The sequence below is a fragment of the Drosophila tropicalis genome, unplaced genomic scaffold, assembly GCF_018151085.1.
Source record: "Drosophila tropicalis isolate 14030-0801.00 unplaced genomic scaffold, ASM1815108v1 contig_859, whole genome shotgun sequence".
In the NCBI taxonomy this organism is placed as follows: Eukaryota; Metazoa; Arthropoda; class Insecta; order Diptera; family Drosophilidae; genus Drosophila; species Drosophila tropicalis.
Window position 1 is genome coordinate 12,115,792 of NW_027173353.1, and position 21,597 is coordinate 12,137,388.

The following is a 21,597-nucleotide window of genomic DNA, read 5'->3' on the forward strand; positions in this document are numbered from 1 at the left end:
TATCTATCTCTCTCTCTCTCTCTCGCACTGTCTCTTTGTGTCTGTCTGTATCCCTATGTCATTCTTTCGCTCTGTATCCTCGACTACATCCAGTTAACTGAAGCCAATCGACAACAACACAAAAACCACAATCGCAACAACAATAGATATATGTGGCGGGGGTAGAGGGGACAACCGATGGCAAGATGGCATCGACGTGCGCAGCGGCAGCGGGATTTCAACATTTTCATTCACTTTGAACGCGCTCAATGTCTTTGTCCTGTATTGACTTAGTGGCAAGGACATCGATGAAAGCGACAGCAACAGCAACAGGACTAACAAGGAAAAGCCTCAGAATTAATAGGTACATGCAAAGCCTCTCAATTGATTTTCAGCAGCAGCTCGTTGTCAATTATGTGGTCCGTATACATGGATTCGGACTTTTGTTTTTCAGGCCACTCAGTCGGGCAAGCAGCAGCAGCAACGGCAACAGAAGCTCCGATATAAGGACATTGCCTAGCCATCATGGCATTTTGTCCAGTGTCCTCCATGACGGCCATACACACAGACACAAACACTCACACACACATTCATATAAAATGCACAATGAGGCACTTAATGCACTTGTCGTTTGTACTTGAATAGTTTCAAGGGCACCAATGCCACCACACACACACACAGACATACACCCTTACACACACACAGATTCACATGACCCTAAAAATTTATTTACTTATATACGAGTCTTTTTGTATGTGTGCCAACTCATAAATATAAATCAGCTGTTGTCCATGATTCATTGAGTAAAATGTTGTCGACTGGCCCAGGACAATTTTATCCGTTTCCGTTTCCCCTCACGCCTTTCATTTGCCTTTGACTGTGCTCATGGAACTGTGTTAATATGCGTGGATATGCGTTGTTGGCCTTTTGTAGTGCTCCGGCTTTCAATTCCATTAGGGCACAATGTCCCCTTTTTGACAGTTCGTTGTGTTGCTCCTGCTGCCACTACTGTTGTTGCTGAGTTGGCTCTGCGCCAGGACATTTCACTTGTTCAGTTGTTATTCATTAAATTTTCTTGCCTAGTGAATGATTTAGACAAGACTTTTGACCGAAAAACCTTAAAAACTTTAAAGCCCACTTTCTTTATTTTCCGTCGGCAACAAAAAATTTCTGAATTACTGTCCATTTACTGGGCAATTGTATGTAACTATCTGGGAATGAAATATTTGAGTTGCTGCCCACGACACTAACTGCAAGGCGGGAAACTTTCTAATACAGCCGTTTGCCACATTAAGGCCCACTTGTGATCCAATTATAGGCCGTTTCGTTGCTCATCTCACTGACCCACATAAATAATGCATAAGCCATAATCTACGACATAATGCGTTGCCAAATTGCCCCCTGGCAAGGGCAAAGTCAATGGCAAAGGCAAACGCAAAGGCAAGAGCACAAGTTGTTCTTGGCCCTTGGAACATAATAACTGGCACTTGTCTAAATTTTTTATCAACGAGGCGTTGGTTTAGCAAGCGGCAAAAATGACAAAGGCATTCGGCTTTAAGTTACCTTGTGATATCGAATACTATATGCTGGATCCGTTAAAGTACTCTGCAATATGCTTATAAGGCCATTTTGGCTGTTACTCACTTTGAATTGTATTTACTATCCCAACTAAGCGGTCAAACGGTTAGCTGTTTTCCCTTACCTTCTGGCAACAGGAACAATGACTCTGTATTCCTGAGAGTTTTTAATTATTACATGCTGCAAATATAACCCATTTCAGTACAGGCTGCAGGGTATACAAAAATTCAAAAGCTACGACGAGTGTCGACAACGGTATCATCAGAAAGCCAAAGGCGGTTTTCGTAATAAAATGGTCACCGCATGGAATAAAATTATACTACGTGCCTGATGTCGGTCCCAGTATATCCTTCTTCACAATCATAAGGTTTCAGCTTTGATTTTTTCTGCCGACGCGGTCAACACGTGACACTTTGCGGCTTTCCCGTTTCTGGCCTTTAAATTTATTGCAATAGTTGGTTAAGTCAGACAGTCTCTGCAGAGTGACCACGATGACCATCATGCTCACTTGGGCTGCTCTGCTTTCTTAACGCTTGGCTGAGTCTTAATCACACAATTCCCAGCCAGTCGACTATTTACCGAATAAAGGAATCCGAGCACCAAACTTTGCAACCACTTAACGTGCACTCACTAAACTTGTCGCTCTGGTCACAAGGATATTGTAAAGTTGAAGGCCATTCAAATTAATTAATCGCAATTTACGGGCCACGCACACGACGAATGAGTGATTCTGTTTATTATACACTATACTAGTTTGTTCCTACACACACACACACATGAACATCCATACATGGGTTTGTGCATTCCAGTCCTTTGTGTCCGCTCCTCGGTATTTTCTTTGACTATTCCTTTTAATTAGCGAGTGCGGTTTTACACACTTGTCGCCTGCCAAAGAAATGTGCACCGAAAAAACATTTTTTTTTTTAACATACCCATATATGGATATGGAGGTAGGATATGCATATGGCTTACTCTTTTTGCCAAGTTTGCATTCGGTATTTTTCTGAGAAAAAAAAAAAAACGTTTTATGCTAATGTTTTTGTTTGTGTCCTAAGCGGCACATTAAAATATAAAAATAAATGAGAACATTAAACGCAAAAAGAAAACCAAACGAAAGCCGACTAAAATATGTATGTTTATATGAAAGTATGTGTATGTATGTGTATTCAGGGGAGAAGCATAAATAACAAAGTGCCAGCAAGCAAATGGACGAGGACGCTATTCAAATTTGTTGGTCAACATTTTTGTGGTGCCCTCAAAAAAGAGTACTTACATCCATACATACATATGTACACACATTCTACACGAAATACACGAAAGCCAAAAAAAGAAACAGAATTTAAATATAAACAGGCAACCTAACAGAACATGCAAATTTTTGGCGGCATTTTTCAGGGACTCTTTGACTACTTTTCTGGGGGAGAGCCATAAATTTGGACTCTGACTGGGAAATATAAATCGATAAAGTTGTTGTCAAGCGGAGAGTAAAACTACTCTCAGAAAATGCTTGATTTAAACAAATCGGGTTGTTAATGAGATGTCCTTGTTTTATAGGACTTATTTTAACAGTCTGAGCAAATCGTATAGACCCTTCTCCAAAAGGGTATGACTGTTTCATACACATTACAAGAGCAAGTATTTCGAGTTCCTTTGATTGTAATTTCCGTATGCTCAAAACTTGGTCTGTATTTTTATTTAAAAGTTTTGTAATTTCGTTTCATTTTCCAGTTGTACAGAAAGGCACGTAGAATTTGTGAGACTAATCAAGCGAGCACTTTGCTTGATGACTAATGTTAGCCTTGTCTTTTATTTACTTAACCAGCTAGCTGTTCCATTTTGTCCTTTTCCTTATCCCATTCTCCTTTGAAGACGGCCTTGCCCTAATTTGCCCCACCCAAGAAAAAGTGGAAGGGAGAATGTACAAATGAAAAAGAACAGCGCTTAGAGCAGTTCATTTGACTTAAATTGTCTGGTAATTGCGCTCAAATGTTTTGTAAATTTGTTCATTAAGTGCAACACAAATTTGTGTTTGCTCTATGTGTTTTATTTGTGTCCTGAAATGAGTTGAGCACTTTAAAGTTGGCACTTTAATCACTTCCGCTGGTCATTTGCTCGCAGTTTCTGACTTTCAATATGCAGGCAAAGTGGCCAACCGCAGTGGCCATAATGCTCACGCCCACACACACACACACACACACAACCAGAGAAGTCACAAATGGTGTGCTAGCCAGGAACCAGAGTCCAAAGTGAAATATCCAAAGAGTCCTATGTCAATTTACATAAGGCCAACGTCATGATTACGTCATAATTGCCATACATCACTGACAGCAGCAAAAACAAAAAAACAGAAAGGGACGACGGAACGAACATCCTACGTTTGCCTTCCATTTGGTGTACCCTTATCTAAAGAGTACATGTAATATAAATAAAGACCTGGACCTATGCTCTTACGATTTCCTGCTAATAGTCATAAAATTTGCTCTTTTTTCAACCAGATCATTGATGGGATTAGTTATATATTGAAGCAATACAAACCTCTGACCAAAATCGATATACTCTCTTTCTCTGCAAGTGTATCAGGGATGGTGGTGAAGTCAAAAACAACTAAATCGGTAATTGCCAGCGCTTAACATGTCCAGAGTGAGGGAGCGAGCCATTGAGCCTGCAATTTGAACATGTCAATGTATAAGTACAACTGATTATAATTTGATATATTTCCAAATTATTGCCCAATCGAATTTCACATTAACTGACCAAACTGCATTTAACACTAAAAATAACCTGAAATTGACATGGGTGTGAGCTCGGAGGATTCAATTATAAATGTCCATTTAGAATGTCGATCAAATGACAGGGGCACCTGCATATAAATGAATCGGATATCCTTGATGTAAAAGTTCAATGCCACACTTAAACACACACACCCTTGCCAAGTCAATCCCAAGTGGGCGTGGTCTAGTGGTATAGTTGTGCTTAGTTTCAACATATATGAACTGCTATCACGCAACCTTCTAAGAGTTTGTCGGGTTTACCAGAGTATTTCCATACTTTTTGCTTTAACTTTTTTTCATTCATGAAAGGTTCATCATTAGTTGCGATTAAATTTGACATTCAACACGCTTTTCCAAGTGCCCCCCTCTCACACACGCATCCTGATACACACATACACCCTTAGGCACTTAATAAGATATAGTATATCCTTAACATAAGTGGAAATATTTTTGAAATTAAATCGATTTTCACTTTGGGAACAATTCAACAAGTTATTTCAATAGAAAATCGTATCTACCCATAATACACACGATAAGTCTAAGTTGATTCCTGTATAAGCCACCCAAGTTTATAAGCCTTGACCCTTTAATGACGCCTACTTAAAATTATAGCATTGATAGAATTTAGGTTTGATATATGAGTCAAAGTATTACTTGTTTAATCTAATCTGACTAGATTTGTTCAAGCTCTAACTTTTGCCAAGTTTTAGTTAACTATTTAACTGCGCTTAAATTAGTATTGTTAATAAATAGGGTTTTACGTTAATTCATTAGGTCAACTCTATATGCAGTGAGGTTCTAACATTAATTTTTCCACTTTGCGTGCCTTTTGATTTAATTTTTTCATTACGTTCCGCCCAGCCGCTCCTTACGTGTTTAGCATGCGATGGCCCCCAAAGGGAACTGGCGGATTCTCTCTTGGGCACGACAATACAATTAATGGCTATCAGGAGGCTCGACGTAACGATGTTGATTTGTGCTTTTCTGTTGTGTTGTTTAAGCAAACGGCACACGAAACTGATTTCTAGAGAAGCGCGGCTAATGGAATTGAAGAAATATTTATAACACAATCGCCGGTCAGCTGATTGCGCTGCTTTGCTGCTCCTAGTTCTTTTGCCCGTCCGCCTGCCTGTCTGCCTGTCTGTCTCTCCATCTGTCCGACCGTCGTTCTGTCTGTCTATCAGTCTCTATACCTGTCACTCAGATGGCAGGCAAGGAAATGCCAGGATGGCTGCCAAGTAAACTACCGAAGTTGAAAACAATTTCCTAGCGCGCATTCAAGGGCAACCTATGGCGCCATTTTATTGATATCCATTGACATTGACTGCTTTCGGTTGTGTCCCTGGCCCTGTCCCTGCCCCTGTCCTGACTCTACCGCTGCTCTGAACGATTAGTTCATTGCTGGTTTCTATTCTATGTAGTTGTTTAGGTGGCATGTAATTTAATTACTGCAACACACGTATGCAAAGCTTTATCTACTGAATAAATGCGAGCCACACAATGTTGTTGCCTAATTGACAGTAATTAAAGAAACTCCCAAACACAACCACAAGGATACCCAAAGTGAGACCAAAGTTTGCAACATCAGCCAAAATGTCGTAGCGAAATTGATGAATGATAGCCATCCAGCCAGTCATGTGCGAATTGAGATTTAGCATACAGAAAGCTGCCAAGTCACTAGTAGCACACACACATTCATGCTTACATCCATACACACGGACAACATAGCAAAGTGTTGCATACTGTGGGGGGGGCGGAGTAAGCAAGCTCTGCGATGATGTAGCTGGTGGCGACAAGCCACGTCATTCACAAGGACACACAGGCGAGAACAATGGTGGCATTGCCATAATGGCCGGGGGACAACGAATTCACATGGCACAATGTCAGTGCCATTGCCAAAAAATTCGATTTCCAGTTGATTTTTGGCTGCCTTTTGTATGTGTGTGTGTGTGTATGCGTGTGTATCGTTTTTTGTCCATGCCGACCTTGCTGAATTGTGGCGAAGTCAGGGGGAAAAGTACGGACTAATGTGGCTGCTGCATTTGCAATTTTTACAATTTGCAGGCCTGCAACGACAGCAGAAACTTTGTTTGTTAAAGTTTCATCGCAGTTGCTGATGGCGACGGCGCCTAGGTCTATAGGAACTTGGCTCTTTGACTCTTTGCCGGCCCGTAACTCAGCCGGGATATTTGCCATTTTGATTTCTGACATCTACTCGGAAATGCACTCACAGACCTGACAAAAATTTCTGATGCGTTAAGGAAATGGCAAACAGAGAAGCCCATAATGCTGGCTTTCTGAAATGTAAATGTGAAAGAAAAACTAAAATACGAAGCAGAAATATATAAACAACAAAAATTTGGAAGCAAACTCAAGTTTTTTATATTAAAAGCTCCTTTAAGGCTTCGCTCAATTCGACCGAGTTTGTCCGAAACTTTTTAATGAGTTTTTGCTGCTCTGATCTCAAACGCCTCGGGCAATTCAATAATTGTTTTCCGTTTACATTAACAACAATATAGTGCTAATAGTAGTTGAACAAAGTAGGAGGCACACCAGAATCCTAAGCAGCAGCTTTCTTTAATTACTCAAATTCAAATTGTGAGCTAATTGAAGATAACATTAAAGCAACTTGGACGAAAGAATCCTTGATGAGGGCTTATCAATCGCATGTCATCTATATTGACTGTCTGGAGGACATTAATTAATACTTGATACTGCATTCATGATAAGCACGTTGACATTATGCAGGTAGCCCGTTCCATACAACACTTCAAAGCGGCCACAAATCTCTAAGCCAATTTGGAGCCCTTTTTACACTCGCATTCGGAGGCACTCTTTGTTGCCCTGAGTGAAATTTGATTAAGTGAGTGCCAGGCAAATGTGGCCATCAATTTAAATCAAAGTTGGTTAAATACAATAAATAAGGGTTTTCAGTTGTCGGTCCCGGTCTTTTAGGTAGCCCTCCAATATTAGGGAACATTTTTAACAATTCACTGTAATGGTTTTTGGTTGGGGCATCCGTTTCGGCCAACAAGAACTGAATGCAAAATGTGTGTTTAACTTTGCCTGGCGTCATTTAATCAGGCAAAGTGATTTTTCCTTCTACCTCTCATCCTTACTCCATCCTGAGACTTGCCGAGAGCAACTTATCATTTTGCATATGATTCTGTGTCTGTTTGTGTGTGTGTGTGTGTGTGTGTTGTGTGTGTGAAGGAGGAAAACACGTAGACAGGAAGCCGTCTCAGTGCCAGCTGATGTTAAGTTAGTTTAACTCTACGCAACGACCCAACTGTAAATTTACCCAACGCCAGGAGGCTGTCACGCCGAATTCCTGCCATGACTCCAACCCAGTAGAAGCCTCCAATGAAGCTCCTTCTGCTTCACTATCTGCTGTGCGTGTCTAGATCGCGATTCAGTCCTCTTACCTGAGCTAAGAACTAGAGGTGGAGCAATAAAATTTATTACCATTTTGCAGTTATAATGTTTCAATATCTCGTTCCGTTTTTCCGTATGTGTGTGTAACTGTGAATGTGTGTGTGATGTGGCCATTAGCACAATTTAAGCACGATTTCGATTGAAATGCTCACCTACGCTTGTATGTGTGTGTGTGCGTCTAAATGTAAGTATATCCTGGCTGGTCTACGTGATGTCTGCATCATTTGTCATGCATCCAGTTTAGCTTGAGTTTGAGTTTCGGTTTGCGACCCTTCTGCATAATGTTTGTTAACCTTTTACCAATTGGAGCCTATAATTGGACTTGGCATAAACTGCGACTGGGATTGGTGTCTGCCTCTGACATGCTTGGTCGCTCTTAAGCCATCTAATTGGCACGTGCGGAGTTTCTAATGAGTTGCTAAAACTTTCTGCTCACTGCAATTAGTTGGCAGAAAAACTAGCTGCGTCAGCTCCATTTCTAAATATTTGTACTTTTTATTATAAGATGGCAACGAATGACTTTGGCGTTTTGTCAATTTTAAGTTAAGCCGAGCAAAAAAGAGTCCAATAAAACCGTCAATCGGTAATTGGCAATTAACGCCGACTTCATAATCAATTTAAAAACTATTGTCCAATAGTCAAATCCACTACACAATGGATGGGCTATCTTCTTTATTGGTATACACCCCTTTACCTACCCATTATTGCTGCCAGAGCATCCTCAGACTAAACAATAACATTTTTTCCCTATCGTATACAGTGCAAGCCGAAATGCAGCGCTTTCAGTGGGAATCGGATTGACTTAACGTCAAACTTTCCGAAATCCGCAGTGAAAACTTTTACCACGATAAAGCAAGTCCTTAGGATGTTCGTTTGACGGAACATCAGGTGTGGCCCTTCCAAAAAACCACGAAAAAATAAGCCTTTAAGCTCGCATGGCCGAAAACAATCACCACTTGCGAATTGAATGGAAACTGTCCCTTTGGTGGCATAGCACTTCATCTCCTTGTTACTTTGACACTTAACATCATTGGGTCTTAAAATGTTCTTAAATGCCGCGCGTATGTAAATCGACAATTTGGCCTAAAATATTGAAATGTAAATGTTGATCCGATACCGATTTCAGACGCCACAGTACATTTGCTTTTACTTCACCTTCATCTTGGTGCAGTAGGCTTATGTAATTTTTCCCATTTTGAATCCTCTAAAATCTAGCTATATATGGGTCCTAAGGATACTCGATGGAAGTTACATTAAAATAATAAGTACATTCTAATATTTCTGGTTGTTTTTTAATTACTTTATTAGTACATATGTATGTATGTAAACTAAGCTAAAAACAAACCGTCAAAGTGGGAAGATTTCTATGAAAAGTCAAATGTTTTGGAAACAACGGCCTACAATTGACAAATATTTCATGACAAAAGATTAACAAATATCGAAGTTAATGAGAAAAGACTCTGTTCGTTACTTTACCGTTACAGACCTTCCATCATTAGTCACTTTTTGAAAATCGGTAGAGCAATTCATCCTAAATTATGAACTCAATCGCAATAGATGGGTCAGCTGAAGCAAACATTTTGTTTGCAAGTGGCCGATTCTAATACAAAGAATATATTGGAAAAATGTGGTTTTGAGAAAAACTACCCCAAAAATTTATTCAAGGTATGTTAAGATATTGTTTGGCAGCAATAAAATCAGTTTTTGGACCTCCTTTAAAAGATCTTTGGAACCAGTTATTGAAAATCCAATCTAAGTAAAGTAAGTTAGTCGTCTCGTTGACTTAGGTATATTTCTAAAATTATGTTCAAATGCTTTATACAAGCATCTTTTAGTATATCGCTCACTCAAGCAAAGACTCACCCTAGCGCCATCACCAGCCAACGGCCTACTTGGCTAGTTGCATAAATTGGCTAATGTTGTCCGATTTGGATTTGGAATGTTGCTGCATATTAATATCAAATTTAAGTGTGCCAAATTTGATGGCTTAAGGTAGAAAATTACGGAAGATAATCGATTTTTACGGAGGTGGAAGGGGGAGTGGCAAAAACTTTACATTTACAAAATCTGCGCATTTACTATGGAAATATACATACCAAATATGGTGTATCTAGCTAGAAAAGACATTGACTTAAACGATTTTTTTCATTGCTTGGGTGGAAAGGGGCGTGGCTAAAATTTAAATTAAACTTGATCACTTTACTTAATACTCGAGTCTACACACCAACTTTAATGGCTCCATCTCTTATAGTCTCCGAGATCTATTCATACGGACGGACAGATGGACATGGCTAGATCGACTCGGCTGTTCATACTGATCAAGAATATACATATATACTTTATTCGGTTCGGAAAAGTTTCATTTTGCCTAGTGCATACATTTTGGCGACTTTAATATACCATTTTAAGCTACGGTTATTCTCGAACACAACTTGGTACGAAATTTTCTTATCCCATGATTAAAGAACGTCAGGTAAAATAAAGAAAATAATGGAAAATTGAGAAGGCTGAAGCTTGGAAAATTAATAAAAAATTAAAAAAAATATATTCCGAAATATTTTTGTCTAAATGTACTTACTTATTACTTATATCAGAGAATATTTATTCCGAATAATGGATGAAATCCATTGAAGATTACTAAAACTATCGACATCCTTATAGATGTAGGTATATACATACATACATAGGGAAATCTTCTCAATCTTCGTTACTTTTTTCAGTTCCTGCAGTAATATTCTATATTTTTGTTCATATCTTAAAGATTTATTATTCAACGTAACAATTTGACATCGGACATTTAAATAGGACACAATTGAGGGCACCCAAAGTTGCATTATTAGTGTAAACGCATCTATAACAAGGACTTCTCCCATCGTTTACGAAAAACTCGTTTCACTGGTTTAAAACGATTTCCATGAAAAAGGACTAAGTCATAAATAAGTTATTCATGCATTTAATACGTCACTGACTGCTAAGTTTAGTACAATGTGCGATCTCCTGTAAGTGATGGAAAATAGTAAATATTTCATAAATTTAATTAAACCAATTTTAATATAAATTGTTAATACATTGCTACACGAAAATTCGTGTACTTCTTCCATTATTAATTTGAAACAATGAGTTCCAGCTAACCATGTTGAATTTGGTCCACATTATATTGTTAAATTCAATTAAAACAAAAAGTTTGTGTGAGTGGTTAAAAAAAAAATAAAAACATCTCTGACCTTTCAGTTGATGTGTTGCCTTCGCCCACTATCTCCCATGAGCTCCCAAAAGCAACCAGAACACGAAAAATGTGGAAATTGTTGAGTGGAAATTTTTATGCTTCATCATGCTGAATGAAACCAAAAGCTTTTGGCCAACACGAGTAGGTCCGCGGAATATGAGATTTTGTATATGAGAGAACACAGCTGCAACTGCCACGCCTATGATGGTTATGCCCGGTTATGTGTTTGGTGGTCATCATAGCACCACTCCGTCTGTTCCGTGTTGTCCCTCAGATCGTCGTGCAGCTGGCACCGTACCATTCTCAATTTACGCATTTTATCGTAGCTTATGAAAATTTCATTAATTTGCTTTTGCAACAATGAAAATGCATAAACAAAAGGCGAAGTGGTTGCTGCTGCTCCTGTGGCCAATAAATCTGCCGTAATCTTTGCCATTTTGTTTATTTGGTTTGCGTGTTCAATATCTGGGGCTACAGAGTATATTCAAATATTCATATACCTACAAGTTTGTTTGTATGCTCGTTTGTATGTATGTAAACATATGTATAGTGGTTGTTTATGTACATGATTAGATACTCTAAAAAATATGATTATAACTAGTTATAGGAAAAGCATATGCGTAGCGTCGTGAGGCAATGTGTGGGAGCGGGGTCGAGATGGGGGTAACTTAATGACCAAGTGTCCTCAACCTTGTCCTAGGGCTTGTCGGCTCGTGGTCGTGTCCTTGCCGTGACTCAGTCCTCGCCGCACATCAGAGCACGTTTGCCCAGGCGAGGCTTGAATGGCACCGATTTCTTTATCATGCGCGACATGAACTGGCCACCACTGGCCTCATCTGCTCCCGCACCCCCCGCACCACCTCCCTCGCCAAGCAATTGTTGAAAGTCAATGCTACGACCAAGGCGTGGCGTGCGCACGCGATAAGCGGGTTCGCCGTTGCTTTGCACTAGAAAGACAATCGAGATAATCGAAAAAAAGGAGAAATAGAGAAGAGTCGGAGACGGAGACAGAGACGAAGATGAAGATGATGACGTGAACGTGATTTGGTTTGACTTAGCCAAGATGGGGACTTACATTGCCTGAGCTTTTGCAACAGCAGGTAGTAGGTCAATGGCGGCATGGTATCCAAGTCGAATTCCTGGGTCTGCGGCGGAGGCACAACCACACTCTGAGCCTTCTGAGCCAAACTATTTTCCTCCAGCTCGTCAATAATGTCAACTAACTCCTTATACTCGCCCATGGCCCGCTTCTGGCGAGTTTCCTTAGACTCTGGCACTAGGGCTCCAGCTGCTCCTGCTCCTGCTCGTGCTCCTGTTGCCGGCGTACCGAACGATGATCCCCTTCCCTCTCCGCTGATGCGATTTGGCAAATCCAGTTTGTTTGTGCCCTGCACAAATGAAGTGCCCCAAGCACACAGCGCACAACAGGAATAGAAACCAAAATGAGAAAGGTTGAAAATAAAGGCATCAAAATATATATTTGAAACACTCGTAAGTGTGGATTTCTCCAAGGATGTGTGGAGCCTTCAATATCTGGTTTGGCGGCTTTCAAACTGTCGACACGTGTTAAGTTATTTTTACGCTGTCTATTTATGCGTATACGTGCCCTGCACACACACACACAATGTAATGTGTGTGGGTGTGTTGCTGTACTGGTGTAGGTGTACATGTTTATGTGGGTGGGTGATGGTCGTGAATGTTTATTGTTTCAATTTACAACCTGGCTGGCAGCGTGTGCCGCTTGATTAGACAACTCAATGTAGATTGAAATACCAACAGCTTAAATCGACTTGTAAATCGCACTTTGCCCATAAAAACAGGATATATGTGTGTGTGTGCGAGTGTGTCTGTGTGTGTGTATGCCTACGAGCGACTACTTCTCAACAACTTCTCACAATTTCGCTCAATTTCATAAATTTAATATGAAAATAAATCAAATTGGATTTATCTCTGATTTTTCCGAATTGACTTTTGAAATGAGAGGTTTTTCATGAAAATCCGATGGGATTTCACATTTACATTTATTATGTAAAAACTATTCAAATATTGTCTATAATTGGGTCGACTAAAACTAACTCAATAACAACTTGTCTCAGAGTTGAAGTTGTTTTGAACACATGACCAATAAAATACGGTTACTTTTAGATTTTCCAAATTAGAAAAGTAGCTAAAATGTATTTAGGATTGTTTTTTTAAAGATATTTGGTATTGAACTGTTTTGTGGCGTTGGTATCATTTATTTACAGTTGAAGACCAAAAAGGGGATAAAATATATTACTCCATTCAGTACGAATAATTGTCTCGAGTGACATTTAACAACTAGATAAAGATTGTGTTCGTATTGCTCGGCTTTTGCACAGTAGTCCCCTGCGTCCTTTGACAGGGACTGAGATTATTGCAGTAGTCGGTGAACTAGGACGCGAAACCACGTCAGAAGACAACCACTTCTTGTTGCCATATAGTTACCAATTCATACACCTGCATATGTAATCAGCTCATTAAGAACATTTCCCCGAGTGCAAATGAATTTACTTAACCAATACGAGCAGCGACAACTTAATTAACGTTGCAGCAATTGGCAATGACAGCCAGGAAATTGCAAAAACAATACACAGACCTAACTTTCGCCAAATTGTCGCTCTGAGAGACAACAGCTTCAGCTTCAGCTGCGGGCATAAATTATATACCTGCAAGTTATGAAGCACTTTCCTTGGCAAATAAAACTAATTAAGTGACTCCAGTGCCCCTTACCCCACCTTGGTTATTACCTGTATGGCCTTGGCATTGCCGCTGATGGCGAGGGCGTAACAAGATGCCGCGATTAGCACCAAAGTGCATAGACGCGGTCTGCACATGGCTGGGCTGGGCAATGGGTTGACTTTAACGATTGCGAGCGACTCTGGTTGCTGCTGGTTGGAGTCGATGTCTCACTTAAGCAAGGACCGCGACGAGTGCAGAGGCTATCAAACAACTGATGCGTGCAGTGAGCCGGGCTGAATTTTTATAGCCAAGATTGCCCGGTCTCACATGGCGAGCATGATTAGGCAATTGAATGACAGGCGCTAAGTGATTTGTTATGCACTCAAACTCCCATCGGCAACAAGCTGCAGACAGCATTGGTTGCTGGTCCACAGTAAACAACGGGTCAACTGGGCAACTGGCCAAAGCCAAAACGGAAGTGCCGACAATTTGTCCAGCTCCTGCACAGTGTGAAGCTGCCCAAATCAGCAGATTTGCTATCCTCTTTTATGCAAATCAAAACGCGTGAGAAATCCGGCAGGACCCAGACGCCAGCAAAGCCCAACGGCACCGTCAACGCCAACGTTAAAGCCGATGCCAACCCCAATGCCAATGCCAATCGATCAATCTTATTTAAATGTTGACAGTTGTCGTCACATTGTGACTTGGCTGGAGCTTGTTATTGGAAAGGCTTCATGCCCCCATTGCCGCTCTGCAGTCCTGTTCTTGGCTTATTTAAATGTCGCTGCCATTTCAAAGCCGCATTAACTTCAATTTGTTGTGCAAACAGCTGCGCATCCTACATCCTCGTTTGCTCCCCAGATTCAAAAGTTTGTCTATTGGAGTATCGGCTGTCAGGCACCTAGGCATTCAAGCCAATTGTGAAATCATTTGGTCAACATGGGGTCTAAGCACCAACGAAGGTGAGAGAAAGGAATTCAATATGCCAGAGATGGTTTTGTTTGATGTACTCACAAACGATATTATTAAAGGTTATTTTACCCATACAAAAAAGAAAGCCTTTTTGATTCTATTGACTAGATATATTCTTGATCAATATCAATAATCGATATGATTGGAAACATTAGTTTTCTAGTATCACAAACAAATTGCTGAAATACTGCGCTATTTTTCAATTGAGGTAAATGCTGATTAACTGATTTGCATAAAATAAACCAAAACAGTGTCCTTCTCCATCAGAAGATGGGATTACATTTGCAATGCAAACATTGTGCACCCCATTGATTAGTTGCTTCAGTGCCCTTCCAAGTCATCCTTTTCAAGAGCAACTAATGAATAAAATATGTTATTCGTTTCGGTTGCTGATGATCAAGCTTCTTTATACTGCTGGTACTTAAGACTGGGTCAACAATAAAATGTTCAAGGGCTATTTAGCAAAATTAATAGAAAAACGTTAGATTGCAAGGTTTTTAATTAAACCAGCACTATCCAGTAGCCAGCAGGACGTAAGGCTCATCAATCCATCAATACCATTGCAAGGACATCCGCATGACCCGTGGCAGCTTGCCTCATTTTAAAATAAACACGACCCGGGCCCTATAAAACGGTCATTTATTTATTTAGTAACTTAATATGGATGAGACCGACAGCGGCAGTGAGGCAACTTAGGGCTGCAATCGGCTTGTGTACTGGAGGGATTTATTTATTTATTTAGATAGTCCTAAAAATTTAGTTACACTATAAAGACATTAAATATGTCAAGAGTGACAAATGATCAAGAACATTAAATGGCTACAAGGGTATATTAACTTTGATACGTCAGTTGCAGTCGGCATAGGACTTCTCTGTCTATCCCAATATTTCGGTAATTTTACAGCACGAATCAAATTTCACATATAACTGACAACTAATCTATTTTTTATGCCAAAGGAATTGGAAGAAAGAAGCCAACATCGGCTGAACGGAAGCTCATGTGTGAGAATCTCCCAAGTCAACACCACTAACAGACTTTGATAGACTTTTCTACTTAGCGTAGTTTTTACTCATCAAATGAATAGAACCGTTTCTAAGATTCGAATCTGTACCTGATCCTGTATTCGCAATGCTTTGTTGAATGAGACTCATAACACTCATTTTCTTTTTACTCGCCGCTTTTATTTAGAACTTTGATGCAAAAAATGTAGATGATTGAGTTCTCAGTTATATCACTATGTTTAACCCTTTTTACCTATATATACAAATAGACAAAACCTTAAGGGTGATTCATTTTGTCTTATGTAGGACTCGCCATCAGGTAAACTAATAACATATCTCCCTTAGACAGGATCCGCGAATAAAAATTATAGTCATACATCATAGTCAAATATATAATAAAATTTCTTTATACTTATATACATATTTGGGCCCCATTATTCCAGTTGAAGTTTGCTGGCGATTTCATGCCATATTTGGCTTAATGGATAAAATATTACCCATTTTATAGAAACTTGTTTGGGTGAACAAACTCAGAGAAGTCAGATGCTTACTCGGTATTCTGAATTCTTGTATTCATATGTACCTTTGTATATACATAGATTCGAGTTGACTAATGTTACTTAAAGCATGAAATCCTCCCTATTGTGCTTTTTGTTAAGTAAACATTGTTTACTTAATATTATCACTTTCTACCGTTTTCACAATTAAGACTGAGCTTGAACAATTCCATTCCAATCAATAATCTTCAATATTCAATTATCGGCAGTCAAGCTGAAGACGTGGCCTATGGTTCTTAACATTTTGACATGGCACCCGGCTAAGCCAAAGCCAACAATGTTTACATTTAGCATTTGTTCAATTATTTGCCCGTGTGCACTTTATCAGTTAGCTAATCCTAACCATGATAGGCGACCAAGTGACGTTCTGCTAATGCCCTTTAACGCCCACTCAATGGGCCAGAGGCCTGGCTCAATGACCTAGCGAAAGGATTTAATTGAATTAGTCCTGTCCGTGTACGCAGCGGCGCTTTGAAGTTTGCACTACACAATTCTGGTCCGACCACCCTTCAGTTGGTTCAGCGATATGAATGAAGAGGGAGATGGGGACGGTCTGCTCCTAATAACCCCAGAGCACTTGGTGTTGACCCACGAAGCAGCCTGGCAGCCAAGAAACAACTTGATGTTTGCGCTCAGGCGAAACTCGACTGCCGGAAAGACCACGGCTTTTATTGAGTTTCCGACAACGGGCCCCATTCGCAAGTTGCTTACCAAACGAGCAACTCGGAGACATTAATTATGCCGCAAAGCAGGAATTGAAGTGGAGCGTAGTGAAGTGAAGGATTTAGCCAGTCAAGCGACCAATAAATAATAGCGCTTGAAATTTATAAGTCTCGGCCATATTAATGCTGATTTAAAAGAAAGAAGGATGTGTCTTTTATCCTAACTAAACCCAAAAGCATTAAGACAGAGACTCTTATTTACCAGGCAGAGGGCATAGAGCTGATAGCATTGGACTGGACCCACATGAATAATAGTGAAAGGCTTTCAGAAAGTATTAACACTAACCATAGAACACATAGATGGGACAAACTCATGTTTTTTTGATTGCAAACGCTAGCCTAGTCATGGAACCCCAGAGAACTTCGGGAAAACCCGAACGCTCGTACTCTCAATGAGAGCGTAAAGTGGGGAGAGGGCCAAGCAGCTACGAAAATAATTTAGTGTAGCACAGACTGTAGTCTGTAGTGGTATTAAAGTATTTAAACCTCTCGAACGATTATGTTGTTCTCTGATACGAAATGAAGATACCTTGTAGTTGAATCATTTTGGCAGAGACAATTTCACTTAAAGCTGGTAGAATGTACGCTCCGTTTTCTATCTACTTTCGAAATAAAATGCCGCCTGCTCTATTTATATTTAATCTGAACTTTTAAAGAAACAAATTGTAGATTTTCCCATCACCCACTAACAAATGTGAACACTTGACAGCATTGCTTCTGTCTGTTCGGCTGTCTGTGTGTCCTGTCACTGGAGAAATGTGGATACGACGTTGCTTTGCATTCAAATAAAATGCATGCCAAGTGCTCGCATGGCGTATACGTAATATATGCATACTCTCTGCCAAGAGGAAGATTAACTTTGGTCGAAAGTGCAGTGGCCGCATAATGCTGTACACTGATCGACTAGAAACAAGATTTATGGTTTTCTAAAGTTGTGTTATGTTTGGTTTATCAATATACAATGTGTACTCAGATTTAGAATGCAGCGTCGACTTAGCTAATGACATAATGAATAACACACGGGCAAATACCTGTCATTCGAATTGTTTGTTTGCAACAACGTTACCAATGTCATAGTGAACAGAAACTGTTCAGTTTTCGTTTCGTTTGTGTAATCTGATACTTCTGAAAGTCGAGTCGTGTCTGTGAGTGTATAAAGACGTCGACACAAAGCCAACTTTATATGTAACTCTGCTATTTTTGTTTGTTTTTTCATTCGTTTTGTTATTTTACTGTTCCATTTGATGAAAGAATTCTGCAAAGCAATCAATACACGCAACGATTTATGGGCTGCGTGGCATGAAGAATTTTTTCGCATCATCACAAATTTCGCACAACTTATATAGAAAAACCTGTCATTTATTTCGTTTGTTTCATAAAGTATTCATTTATTCATTTGCAGCTGTCCGTGTCGGAGCATTAAAACGCCACTCGGGGGACACTTTTCAGAAAGAAAGAAGGAGCGCCCAGCAAAGGGGGAAGAACCCCAGCGACTGTGACAGAGATAAAGGTGAACAACCATCGTGAGATGGAGCTTTGGCCAAACACTCAAAGTCAATGCTGATGAAGTCGGTGTGCCACCAGTGCGGCAGGAGTCGATCAGGATGCTGTTGCTACTGCGGGTCGAAACTTGTTTGCCTTGCAAATTGCAATTATGGGCTTTTTAAACTGCCAGCCCAGCTGAAGTGAGTGAAAATGAAGCTACAAAGCTGAAGAGTAAAAATGACCGTACTGCTGAATTCTGGAAACTTGTTAAGCCATACAACAATGGCATTAGCCATAACCTTAACGGCCTCAGCAACAACCACGTTAAGCAAAAGCAAATCGATTCCAACGTTTGCCGCAAATAGCACAGTTCTAGGCTCCACAGCCAGAAGCAGGAAGAGCAGCAGTCTACTGCTGTCAACAGCAACAGTAGCACCAACAACAAGAACATCGACTTTACCAACAACATTGCAGTTTGATGATGCCTCGTTGGCTTCACTTTCAATAACATCTACATCCTCGGAGTCCTACGAGTCGTCCTTAGACGCCCATGAACTTTTCTCAACAGTTGCCACAAACATAACACCGAATGCCAATACCACCAACGTGCTCATTGAGCCAGACCCCGATGATAGTTGGCTGGATACGTCTTTACTGATACTCAAGGGATTTATCTTTTCGTCAATTATCTTGGCCGCCGTTCTGGGCAACGCTTTGGTCATCATCTCTGTACAGCGCAATCGGAAACTGCGGTAAGTGCCCACATTGACTTGCACTTGTATTTAATTACGAATCAAGAGCACAAACAGGGCAGCAGATATACATACATAGGAGGTGGATGTCAAAGTGGAGATTGAGAGATAGAGTTGAAGGCGGAGATGGAAACGGAGGCTGGCATCGCTATAAATTTAATTAACGTGAGCGACAAGTGGAATAAAGCACAATATAAAGTTAAATGTGACACACTAGCGCTGCACAAGCAATGACAGCACCGTTGTGTATCTATATACATACATACATACATATGTATGTAGTTGATAGGGCACCCCAGAGTGCCGTGCAAATAACTGTAGCATACAATTCAGCGCTAGCATTTTTTATTCACAGCGTTAATGCAGCAAAGGGACGAGCTTGTATTCCGTCTTCAAGGATAAACAAATACTTTAATATTCTAGCAGAATGTACAATTTTAAAATTCAACTTTGAAGCATGAGGGTGTAGAGAATTAAATGTTTGCCATAGATCAAATATACCACCACAGTAGCTAGTTAAACCTTTAAAGATGCAGATAAATTTATACTACATAAATTGAATTCAAGTCATTACAAAATTATTTCAATTTAATAAGACGGTTTAAATTGAGTAAAATTAAGTCAACTGTTTCCGTACATAAGGATGAAAAGTTGCGCATTGAAAGAAATGTAGTTACTTTGAACGTAGAACGAAAGCTTCTGATGGCAGGTGCCTGGCGAGCCGAATGACTTATGACAACCAAGGAAATTGCTGTATAGGAGCTACCCTATGACTGGTGCCAGGCGCGGAAATGGAACGTAATGCTAAGCTCTCACTCCCGGCACTAGGACAACACAACACCACACAACGAACAGTGAATGAACGAAACGAAAGCTGATGCATTTGGTAAACAGATGCAGTGTCATTCGCTTGATATGGCTTTTAGTTCTAACACACTGGAGTATGCTAGATGACGGTTGGTGGTTTGGCGGCTTGGCGGTTGCCATACCACCAAGCCAGCATACATACATACATACAGGGATATACCTAATATGAGTCCTTATTTGTTGTTGTTTCATTCACAGTGTAATAACAAATTACTTTGTTGTTTCTCTGGCAATGGCCGACATGTTGGTCGCCCTCTGCGCCATGACGTTCAACGCATCTGTAGAGCTGTCCGGAGGCAAGTGGATGTTTGGCCCGTTCATGTGCAACGTGTACAACAGTCTGGATGTTTATTTTTCGACGGCCAGCATATTGCATTTGTGCTGCATATCGGTCGATAGGTAAGTAAGCCGCAAACAATGTTCGCACATTTTCACTCAAATTGCTTAGACTGTATTGAAGTGGTGGGTGTGGCAATTTCTCTTTAAATAAAACTCCCATTAATCTTTCCCAATGATGCTGGATTAGGCAAAATCACTTTCAATACAAAACCTTGTGCGCATAGCGAATGAGAAACAATTAATTACTGTGAAAGGCGCGTTTATATCAAAAGCAAACATTAGGCCGTCCGGTGACTCCAAGTAATGGCATGGGTATGAGTATAGAGTGGGCATCGGCATGGACATGGCTCTGGGTATGATGAATGCGACCCAAATGATTTGCAGCTGAATGTACCACTCCTCTGTTTCTGCCTCCGGCTGTTAATTGATGCTATGCCTGAACGGAAGCACCAACAGCTGCGATGCCTACACAACAATATAAATACAATGGTCAGCGGAGAATGGAGGTGGCGCTACAGCTGGGCCTTTTGTCTGTTTTAATTAATTTGTATTTCGCTCACCTTTCGATGGGCAGAAAATACTAAAGGGAAATAAGCAACAAAATTGAATGGAAATTAGAGAATTAATGAGTCGCCTCTCAAATGCCTCTCATCTACCTACTTTTGAATTGAAAGGATTCATGATAAATTCTTTTTATAACATGTTTGTTTGCAACAAAATGATTCATTTGGGGTTTAGTTCTTATAGTGGGAGTACATTTCAATTCTTTCTTACTGGGACTCAAAAAGTCTGTCTAAAATAACCTTGTTGCTATTTGGCAACTAAATTCTTCGGTTCACCCATAAAAAGGACAGCACTGCAAAGGCACTAAATGTCCCTTTGTCACACAACAAATCCCACAAACATATTCCATTATCTATCTTTACTTTTTTAACTTGTTTATAAAAACGGAATGAACAATTGCTTTGACAAATTTGTCTAGTCTTCAAGTCGTCAGCTCTAACCAACCGCAGGAAGATATATGAATCAAACGGGTGTAAATGGCATATTATGCAAAGGACATATATATAGGCTCAAAAGAGACGACACATTCTATTTGAAACAGCGTAATAAGTGGGCAGATTGACTCATTAAAGTCTTAAGCCAGTAGTGAATTGTAAAAGCTCTACTGAAAAAAAAACTAACATTAAACAAAACTGATTCTAGTACTTT

General features: G+C 40.1%; 2 protein-coding genes across 2 annotated transcripts in view; one reads left to right on the forward strand and one right to left on the reverse strand.

Annotated features, from left to right (window-relative positions):
* LOC137582574 (octopamine receptor beta-3R-like) overlaps positions 1 to 21,597 on the forward strand; it is a 35,593-nt gene that overhangs the window by 6,760 nt on the left and 7,236 nt on the right. Inside the window, 2 exon segments of the mRNA XM_068297167.1 lie at positions 18,345 to 19,179; positions 20,245 to 20,445. Coding sequence (XP_068153268.1) covers positions 18,665 to 19,179; positions 20,245 to 20,445 — 716 coding nt within the window. The 5' untranslated portion in view covers positions 18,345 to 18,664.
* Hug (protein hugin) lies at positions 11,416 to 13,949 on the reverse strand. Its single transcript, XM_068297390.1, has 3 exons — positions 13,758 to 13,949; positions 12,065 to 12,377; positions 11,416 to 11,936 (listed from the first exon to the last, which is right to left on the reverse strand). The coding sequence occupies exons 1-3, from the start codon at positions 13,842 to 13,844 to the stop codon at positions 11,725 to 11,727; spliced, it is 612 nt and encodes a 203-aa protein (XP_068153491.1). The 5' UTR covers positions 13,845 to 13,949; the 3' UTR covers positions 11,416 to 11,724.